General features: G+C 41.3%; 1 protein-coding gene across 1 annotated transcript in view; it reads right to left on the bottom strand.

Moving 5' to 3' along the window:
• CANX (calnexin) overlaps window positions 1-10,816 on the bottom strand; it is a 30,578-nt gene continuing 19,762 nt past the window's right edge. The window contains exons 9-15 of the mRNA XM_019716979.2: window positions 8,430-8,543; window positions 7,615-7,771; window positions 6,230-6,445; window positions 5,444-5,563; window positions 4,421-4,547; window positions 4,168-4,247; window positions 1-2,353 (exon numbers count right to left, since the gene is read on the bottom strand). Coding sequence (XP_019572538.2) covers window positions 2,300-2,353; window positions 4,168-4,247; window positions 4,421-4,547; window positions 5,444-5,563; window positions 6,230-6,445; window positions 7,615-7,771; window positions 8,430-8,543 — 868 coding nt within the window. The 3' untranslated portion in view covers window positions 1-2,299. The remainder of the gene's footprint in view (window positions 2,354-4,167; window positions 4,248-4,420; window positions 4,548-5,443; window positions 5,564-6,229; window positions 6,446-7,614; window positions 7,772-8,429; window positions 8,544-10,816) is intronic.

Below are 10,816 nucleotides of genomic sequence, written 5' to 3'. Positions count from 1 at the left end.
GATGCTTAACACAGGGCTTTAATGTAATACCATTTAGTAACGTGACAATTTGAGAAAAGTGGCAAGTATTTTGTGGACAGGAGAAACTGAGGAACACATCTGATAGAGTGGGCATTGCACAACAATGGGACAGATAACCAGCATGTAAAATCATAATGTAAGTGCCTTTTAAAGAGAGCTGAAAACTGCTGCTGGTCATTCATTAATGTTTCAGACATTTAATCAGGAGGCTGTACTTTCAACAAAAAGCAAAAACGTGAACCAAGACTTGTTTTGTTTTTGACAAACTTTGCTTAACAACCTTGGCAGGCAAATGAACACTCTAGTGATTTACACTTGTCATTCCAAAGCTCAATTGAAGAAATTAAGTGAGGAAATGAATTATCAACAGAGAGTGAAGACGGCCGATTTCTGGAAATGCAACAATCCCACACATTTGCTCCAAGGAGAAACCTTCAGACATATTTTCAGGTCTTGCTAAGTAACTGTTTATTTGCACTCAATACATTTGGGAAAGTCTGCTACATAGCTAAGGTCACTGTGACCACAGACAACAGATGAAAAGAATAAAGCACTGAACAGCAAGAAAAACATATCCAACCCTCATAAAAATTTAAGTGAATGAGTAAAAAATTGAAGATAAACAAAATAAACAGATACAGCCTTCATCTTTTACAAATATACTTCCTCCCCAATATCTCCCCAATATAAACACTGTGGAGTGTTTATATATTCAGTGCAAGGAACAGTATCATCGGTACATTTGAAACACCTCTCAAGAAAGAATAAAGCTAAGAGATCTAATTCTGAATACACTTCAGTGTGGTGTAATAATATTATTACACCACAGTGATGGGGGAGAGGCTCTGATAGCACCCATCTGCATTCCATATGAATAAACAAACCTAACATCACTTTTTTAAAAAAACTCTACAAGCCACATACTAAAAAAAAATTTCTTTTCAACAGGACTGTTTTGTCACGTAATTTAAGACGCAACTGTTACATGAACTGCAAATGAAAAAAAAAACGTTTAGCAGCTACACAAATCAGGTAACTCATGCTCTATGTCGCTCCTCCCATCAATACTTTTAGCCTGTGTTCAATTACAGTCAATTCTGAATTGGCTCGCCTCTGGATTGGATGCCCCTTAGGCGTCCTTTTTTTTTTTACACAGAGTAAAAGAAATGGATAAAAGTGAAAGATTGTATTCTATCTTGCACTTTGACCCTGGAAAGGTGTGGGCCTGCTTAAAAAAGCAAGAAGAAACATACAGGCAATCACAATAAAGCTTAACACTATGCAGAGCTTATAATTATTTTCAGCAATGGATTGCAAGCTGCGCTGTGAAGAAATGCATAGCAGGAGAAAGCTGGAAATTTGGGGAAAAGGGAAGGAAAACAGTGTTGACACAGTGGACGATGTGATGAAAACATCTGCATCTACTCTGGATCTTACATGTCCTGGTAGTAGTCCTTAAAAAGCCACCGGCTCGAGAAGGCCGGAGCCCAGACACTGCCAAGGTGGAGTACGAGGTCCGAGTGCCACATTAGGCCACCTCCTCCACTAACTGCAAAGCTGTCTGGGAACTGAGCTGTTCCAAGGGCAACAGAACACACACACACTTAAGGTCTAACCGACATCAAGTGAAAAGATTTTTTCCTTTTTATGTCTATTTTTAATACAATTTAAACAGAACCTTTATATAAATTTGGGCTTCCATCCAATCCCTCACCTCAATTTCCTTAGGAGGAATTGAGTCATGGAAGCAAGCAACACAAAATTGTAACCACAAGTGACTGCACTTTAAACATGATTATCAATTTTAGGGGACAGAGACACATGAATGATTTGTAATACCAAACTTAAATGAAATGGGTTACGAAAACTGCAATTCATCCCCCTAGCATTTCTATAGGTTGGTGTTATTTCTGCAGGGACAGATTAATATATTAAATTAAGCCAAGATTTTGAAGACTGGCAAAGTTCTATGACTCTATTTTAAAAAACAAAGATGTTTAAAAACAAAACAAAACAAGTTAGTTGCTTCATGTTACATTTCACAACCATTATGCTAAATGCTTTCTTTCTACAAACACAGGGTCCTTTATGTCACAACTGCACTTATTTACTGCTAGATGTTTAAAGTTACACGGGCTAGTGTTTGACTGGAACCTGTTGAAGGTGACATCTGGAGGTTTTCTGAGTTTCAACCTAAGGTGTGTCAAGTCCTCTCCTAGGACCACACTTGCAGGGGAAGGGGAGGGAGGAAATCACAGATCAAGTTCTTAAGATAGTTTCACTCTCTTCGCGGTTTTCTGTTTCTTGGTGATCTGTTCAAAATTTCATCCTCCTGTTGGTTGAAAAAAAACAAGAAATTCACTAGGATTAGCATTAAAAGGATCAGACACCATGCCTTCACATGTTATCTTGTTTAATCCTAAATGATCTACTGGCCTGTGGGCACATGAGCCCCATTTTGGGGCTGAGAAAGTTGGGTTTCATAGAGACTGAAGACTATCCAAGCCGAGTGCCACAATACTCAAGACTACAAGCCCAGTGTTTTTTTCTATTCTACACAGTGACTTCTTAGTGTGGGAGGAAGCCTGGGAATTTATAAAAAGGCATGTGAGAATGGTCCCTACCTGAAAGAACTCTGCATTCTAGTTGAGACAGAATATACCCATTGAAAATATAAACAGCATTGACCTTCATCAGTAGGAGCGCTGAGCTGTGGGCGCTATAAATGGACACTGGGTAGTTCTCCAGGAATAAACAGAAGGGAGCTGAGAAGTGCTTGGAAAAGGCACCTTGGTAGGAAAGGTGTGGACTACTCTCTTTCCCTCATACCTCATAACCAATCCACCAGAAAATCCAGATCCAGAAGCCCCGAGTTCTCACACCCTTCTTGCCCATCACCCTGCTCAGAACCACCGTATCTAGCTTGGATTATCACAGCAGCTTCCTAACTAGTCTCCCTGATTCTCCCTGCTCTGTAGAAAACATAGCAGCTGGAGTAATCAGACCGGGTCACTCCCATTTCACTAAGAGGAAAAGCCAAGCCTGTTCAAAGCCTAGGAGACCCAATTAACACTTTGTAAGCGGGCATTTTCCCGCCAAATCGCGTCGCAACGCGGGGCTTTTTTGACATTTTCTCGCCAAAATTAGACTTTCCATAAAATATTCGTATCTTTAGATCTATTTGATATTTTTCTATGAAACTTTCAGTGTTTTAGTTTAAAAAGAGGTGCAAAATATGTGTTATTCTCGTCTCCCACGCTTTGGTATAAAAAGCGATATGACGAGTTCACTCGTTTCCCGCAAAAAATGTGTTTAAGTGAGGACCTAACCTGGAGCCTTTCCCATACCCCGCTTTTCTCTGCTTGCTCACTCTATCGGCCATACTGGCCTTCCCGACGACCACTTCAGGCCCTTGTACTGGCTGTTCTCTCTGCCAGGAATGCTCTTCCCATAGACATCTCCATGGAAAAGTCCTTCTTGATCTCTTTCAAATCTTCACTCAAATGTCACCTCTTCAACGAGGCCTACCATTTTTAACACTGCGGCCTACCCCACCTCCAGCACTTTCAATACCTTTTCCTGGCCTACTTTTATTTTTCATGGCCTATCGCTTTTTAGCATACTGTTCATTTACTTCCTTTTGTCTACTGCTTAGTGTTTCCTCCCACTAGAATTTAAGCTCCCCAAAGGCAGGGTATCTTTGTCTTGTTCACTGATGATGCTTGGCACATAATGAGCACTCCACAAATATTTGTATTCTGAATAAATTAATGAATCCATGAGCAACAGGGACAAAAATTTTAGAATGCAGTGATTTGTGCAAGAAATACTTTTTAGGGGCAGTGAGGAGAGGTGGATGAAGAGACAGAACGGTAAAATAAAACAGTTGCCATCTTAGAAAGCATTTTATTTGTTTTTCCCTATAATCTTCTACTTATTCTAAAAATCATTTTCAGCACAAAAAAAACTTGTGAGATTCAGATGTAATGTGAAGTTGTAACATGCTGATCTGTATTTTTAAGAAATTTCACTTTTGCAAAACTGGCTATAACAGAATTTACAGCTACAGCTATTAAAATTACCCTATGAAAATACTCCCTCTACTTAACTGTACCTTAAAATAGAAAATGTACCCCTTTCTGTTACCTCTGCTTTAGGTTTCCTATCTTCCTCCTCTTGACTGACAGTGCCACCATCTTCTTCAGCATCACTTTTTTGTTTCTCTTCTAAGACAGAAGTCAAAGTAAAACAACTGAGCAAAACCTTACACTTGTTTTCAGTAATTAGACAATTAGCATTAGAACGCACCTAAAACCACCTTTACAGTAACTCGCTTAGAGGGGTTTGAAACAACTTAGGGTCTGGGCTTAAAGCAGATACTGTGGGATCTACTTCTTACCAAGTTTCTCTTCACCTTCTTCCTCCTCATCTCCCTTGTCCTTTTCCTCTTCCTTCTCTTCTTCCTCCTCCTTCACATCTGGCTGAGGAGCATCTGTCTTCTTGTACTCCACAGGACTGGACTGCTTCTGAAATGTTCCCAGAGGACAACAGTTTTGTCCCCACTGTTATGCAGCATGTTAGACAACAACTGAATGCCTATGAGCCATGCTCTGTACCAGGCTGCAGACTGGGGCAGATACACAGAAGTGCGTAAGGTGGCCTTCCCGCCCTGGGAACTTTCCCTTGGGTGAGTGTGTGGGGTTCAAGACAGAGGGAACAGTACGAACAAAGGGGTCAGGCAGAAACGTGCAGGTGTAAATAGTCAAGATGACTGAGGCACAGATTTGCGGAATAGTGGTGATGCTAAGGCTGGAAAAGGCACTTTGGGACCAAGTTATAAAGCATCTTGAGTGCAGCAAAGATGCAGGTGAAGCAACATCATTTAATAGAAATAGAGAGCCTAGACAAAATTTTCTTCTCTTTTTGATTGCATGTGACAAAGGATGAAAAAGAAAAACTAAAATAAGGCTGTACTACTCCCACATGTATTTTTTGGGGAAAAGCGTAGGGATGCTGAGGGAAGAGTGGGTAATGAGAAATCAAGAATGAACTATAAAGTGTATAAATAGAAACATCTATGCCAGAGGAAAAGCTGGTTTGTGCCCAGATGGCTGGTTTTATACATAAGTGTTTTTCTGTTGTTTCCCTCCCCACCCCAGAAAGCTGCTGCCAAATATTAAGAGTAATATAGTTATTCTTAAACACTACTAGAAACAGAGGGCTACAAATCCTACTCCCATCTGGGCACAGCCCATGGCCACTGAGAGTAGTGAATAAGGCTTCAGAAGCCAACACCAAACGGGGCCCAGTCACTACTGAGTTGCTACAAAGAAAACCTCAGGCAACAGATCTTAGTTATTTTTTTTTTAACATCATAAGAGTTCGTTCTAAAAGTGACTCAAAACCAAATCAAACCTCATACCTTTCCAGAACAGCAGAAGAGGATAACGAGAAACACAGGCAGCGCTACCGTCAAAATGTAGACCACCCAGAGCCAGGGACGCTCCTCCGCTGCCTCAAGCATCTGCCCCACTACACCTGGCTGGAAAACAGGACAGAACGACCTTAAGTTCTGGCTTTTGACACCAATACAGTCTGCACCGGACTGCTGTTCAGTGACTGTGTGGCACGACTCAGGCTCCGTTCAAAGAGTTCAAGCCAAGATGTTCATACAGCATAAAAAGGAAAGAAGAGAAAAGCCTGCATTTTCCTGTTGTCCTTCTCATCAAGGTTCATTTCCCTTTCACAGGTGTAAAAGCTGGTTTCTTAATCACCAGCAAAAGGCTCTCTTAATTTCAGGAACCAGTGTATGAAGAATTTTTTTATCTTAATGTCTCTAGGTCTTTAATTCACAGCTCAGTCATATGACCAACTGCTTAAAAATTCCACACAGTGGGTAAACCAAGATTCAACAGTTAAGAGTGCATTAAAATATACTCTGAATGGCAAATTTCGTTAAATATATTTTAACACAATAGTAATAAAAGTTCCCTACATGAAACACAGAGATTCTAAAGCCACTGCATCAGATTAATGTAATCATGTCCCAAAACCCAATATTTTGTCTTTAGCAGCCGTAAGATTATTTTTTATGCCAGTATGCCCAAATAAGGGAAAAGACAAACCCTAAAAGATAGGTTTTCACAAAAGTAGCAACTAGTTACCTGTAATTACTAGTATAAATGCTCAAGAAACAGCCAGCACAAACCTCGGCAGCCCCATCGGCAGCTTTCTTCAGACCCCATCCATCACTGGCCCAGTCATCAACTACTCTTCGATCGCCACAAACGATAAAGTTGTCAAAAAAAATGTCCGAGGTCATGGACCACAGTTCCAAACCAACAGCACTAAAAGGAGTCATTTTGAAAGGTTCCAGATCTTCAAAGAAATCTGGATTTGGTATTTTCCGGGGTTTCCAGATTCCCTAGAGAAAAATGTTTTTAAAAATAATTCAGGTAATGATCAACACAATTTACGGTTAACCTAAATAAGAATTAAGATGAATTCTGCATGATAAATGAAGATAAGTGCCAACTTTGTGAAATTTAATTGAGTAACAGGAAGAAAACAATAAATGCTAATGTTTAAGCCCATATACTCTGCCTCTAAGATGTCTGGACTCCAAATGCTTTCCATTTCTAGTAACATCCACCTTGATTCAAATCAACACCTCACTCTGCCTGGCACATCCCAACAGCCTCTATCTAGTCTTAGCAGCTAGTTTCCTCGTGGAAGTGGGAGCATATGTGGGTGTAGACTTCTTTAGTGGTGATTTAAAATGTACGTGGTCAACAAGCCATTTCATCTCGAGGTAACTACCTAGAGAAACGGCCACCACGTGCACCCAGACATGTACAAGGATGATACTGCACCAAGGACTCAACAAGCAGAAAACGGCCACCCGCCTAAATGGCCGTCAACAGAAGAGGCAAAGGGCAGTGTTTTTAAAGGGCAGTTTTTAACCTTACTGTTTGACTGCACAATTAAAAAATACATTTTAAAACAGAAAAGTATACACATGGCATATGCATAGACACAGACCTAAACCTTACATTTTGAAGTGCAACAAAGTGGAAATTAATGATTATAAATCATTTGACTAGGATGGAAACAGAAACGAGGCCAGGGTCTGAGTGATTACACATCCATAGTAAACATGAAGCTTTATAACATCACTACCTGTATTCTCATCATCTCATTTGAACCTCACAGTCTTTCTCCAGTTCAAGATACTGAAGTCAAGCAACGAGCTGACTGGTGGTTGGGAAACCGACTCCCAGTCCCCTATCCACCCCACCACACAGATTGCCAATTTGCATCCTGTAGCTGCAGCACCGCACCACACGATAGCAGGGTGCCCAAATTGCAAGTCGGCCATTTTCTTTCTTTGCTTTTAAACATAGTTACAAAGCAATTATGAAAGCTCTTCTTTCTAGTTTCTAGGTTTATCTTTTCAACACTGAACACATTAATTTATGAAGTTTACTTTGTAATTCAATAGCTTGAAAATAGTGATCAACCTGGTGGCCTCACTGCAGAGAAAACCTCTATTTGAACACAAGCAGATCAATGAAGCACATCCAGGGCACACACCTGATAGTTAGGATTGTCAATCATGGGGGGCTTCCATTTGCCCTTATAATTAGGGTTGTCAATCATAGGTCGCTGCCAGACACCACACCCAGGGGCCGACTCGCACTTAGGGTTGGCAATCTGAGGAGCCTCCCATTCTCCATCCATATCTTCATCCCTGTGGAGACATAAACCAATTACAAACAGGTTCTGTGATGCAGGATTGTGAACTGCCATCCCCGGCTCCCTCGAAGGCCTGTAAGAATGCTTTCAGTGTCATACTATGAGCATCATCTCGTTTCTGCATTTCTAGTAACAAGGAGTTTTCACAACGTTAAAAGAGAGACACGAGGGGCGGCTGGATGGCTCCGTTGGATGGAGCGCGAGCTCTGAACAGGGTTGCCGGTTCGAATCCCACATGGGCCAGTGAACTGCGCCCTCCTCGACTAGACTGAAGACAACGAGCTGCCAGAGGGGCGGCCAGATGACTCGGTTAGAGCGCGAGCTGTCAGAAACAAGGTCACCAGTTCAATTCCCCCACGGGATGGTGAGTTGCGCCCCCTACAACTAAAGATTGAAAACGGCAACTGGACTTGGAGCTGAGCTGCGCCCTCCACAAATAAGATTGAAGGACAATGACTTGAAGCTGATGGGCCCTGGAAAAACACACTGTTCCCCAATATTCCCCAATAAAAAATTTAGAAAAGAGATACGAAAATATAATTAAATCTGTTGAGCTCTACACTTAAGTTTGGGCACCTGGCGGTACTCGAGTATAAACTGTTAGTTGCGTCAATAAGGAGCCTGTCATTTAAATAGCTGACTAAGGCACTCACCAATCCTCTGGCTTCTCCGCATCTGGGTCAGCTACATATTCAGGCTCATCATCCAACCAGCCGTCAGGCTTGGTGGCTTCTTCATCAGGAATCTTAGCAGGGGCATCTTCATCCCTTAAACACACAAGAAAAAGCCAGTTACAACAACACTGGCCAGAGAATCATAGTGCGGTGCCAACAGGGCAATCTAAAAATATTTAGATCTTAATCTCCAAACTTAAAATTCTTCCTAGAAATTATTTGTAAATCATCTATCTAATGAGGGCTGAGTATCCAGAATATATAAAGAACTCTTACAAATCAATAATAAAGAGACACCCCAATTTAAAAAACGGCAAATAATTTGGAAAGACATACAAATGCCCAAAAAGCACATGAAAAGATGTTCAGCATCATTAGCCATCGAGAAAATACAAATCAAAACCACAATAAGATGGCACCTCACACCCACTAAGGATGGCTATAATAAAAAAAGACTGACAAAAACAAGTGTTGGTGAGGTTGTGGAGAAAACGAAACCCTCATACATGCTGGTGGGAGAGCAAAATGGTACAACCACTGTAGAAAACAGTGTGGCAGTTCCTCAAAAAGTTCAACACAGAGATACTGTATGACCCACAATTCCACTCCTAAGTATATACCTAGGAGAAATGAAAATGTATAACCACTCAAAAACCTGTATAGGAATGCCCATGGAAGCATTACTTAAAACCATAGCCAAAAAAGGAAAACAACCTAAATGTCAATCAACTAAGAGATGGATAAATAAAACTGGTATTATCCACACAATGGACTATTTATTCAGTCATAAAAAGGAATGAAGCACTGATAATGCTCCAACATGGATGAACCTTGGTAACATTATGCTAAGTGAAAGAAGCCAGACAAAAGGTCACAAGTTATTCTACGTGCAGAATACGCAAATTCATAGACAGAAAGTAGAGAATGTAGAAATAGGGAGCGACTACTTAATGGGGATAGGTTTCTTTCTGGGTAATAAAAATGTTCTGGAATTAGACAGTGGTGATGGTTGCATAACAATGAAAGTACACTAAGTCACTAAACTGTACAATTTAAAGGGGTAGATTTTAGTATGTGAATTACAACTCAAAATAAGAGTTCATGAAGAAGTACCTACTTTTAAAGTTTCACACAGTTGCTGCAAGATGGTGCCACTTTAGTTGGAAAGCAAGGACATCATCTATCCTTGCTCAGAATTATGCTTATTTTTGAACTATGCTATTTTAAATTAATTGTGTGAGAACTGAACTTGTATAACATTTTAGCTGACCCTTTTAAGCGCAACATTCACACCCTCACCCTCAAAATAAAACAGCTAGGCCGGCCCTGTGGCTCAGGCGGTTGGAGCTCCGTGCTCCTAACTCCGAAGGCTGCCGGTTCGATTACCACATGGGCCAGTGGGCTCTCAACCACAAGGTTGCCGGTTTGATTCCTCAAGTCCCGCAAGGGATGGTGGGCAGCGCCCTCTGCAACTAAGATTGAACACGGCACCTTGAGCTGAGCTGCCGCTGAGCTCCCGGATGGCTCAGTTGGTTGGAGTGTGGGCTCTCAACCACAAGGTTGCCAGTTCGACTTCCAGGATGGTGGGCTGTGCCCCCTGCAACTAACAACGGCAACTGGACCTGGAGCTGAGCTGCGCCCTCCACAACTAAGACTGAAAGGACAACAACTTGACTTGGAAAAAGTCCTGGAATAAAAGTCCTGTTCCGCTTCCCCAGTAAAATCTTTAAAAAAAATAAAAAATAAAAAAATAAAACAGCTAGTTAAGGAACACAATACTGAACAACAAGGCTGAGTCCAAAACTAATGTTCACCAAATACACAAATAAACTTGGCATTTACACAAGGTGTAGCATAAAAGTTCAGGTACCCATATTTTAATTTTAAGGAAGGAAAAATATCAACTAGAATTTCACTGCCAAGCTTAAGGGGATACCTTTACAAATGAAGATCCGCTGTATCATTTGCTTGTTCACTTTCTGACATTTCCCAAAGTCACTGTATCGACTTCACACATGGTCACATACAAGACACTCCCCAGTCTGTCCCCTACATCAAAGGCCACATGTACCCCACTGCCCTCACACATATAGAGCTCACTCCTGCTCTCCTCTGCTTTAACACCTCAAGTTCTTCAACCAGGAACACCATTTCCCATCTTCACCACATAGTTAACTCTCCCCACTTCCTAGTCTCAATTTGATTGGCGCTGCTCTAAGAAAACATCCCTGGATTCAGTACACCTGGTGCCTTGGTCACTGAGTAACACCTACTATTAGACCACTCACATATGCATGCCAACTTCATTCACCTGCCTCACAACAGAACTGGGAGCTGTGTGGGCAGCTGGGGTCCTGTGGCTTTGG

The sequence above is a fragment of the Rhinolophus sinicus genome, linkage group LG10 (assembly GCF_036562045.2).
Source record: "Rhinolophus sinicus isolate RSC01 linkage group LG10, ASM3656204v1, whole genome shotgun sequence".
In the NCBI taxonomy this organism is placed as follows: Eukaryota; Metazoa; Chordata; class Mammalia; order Chiroptera; family Rhinolophidae; genus Rhinolophus; species Rhinolophus sinicus.
The sequence above is the reverse complement of the archived record's forward strand: the minus strand, read 5'-3'. Positions and strand labels throughout refer to the sequence as shown.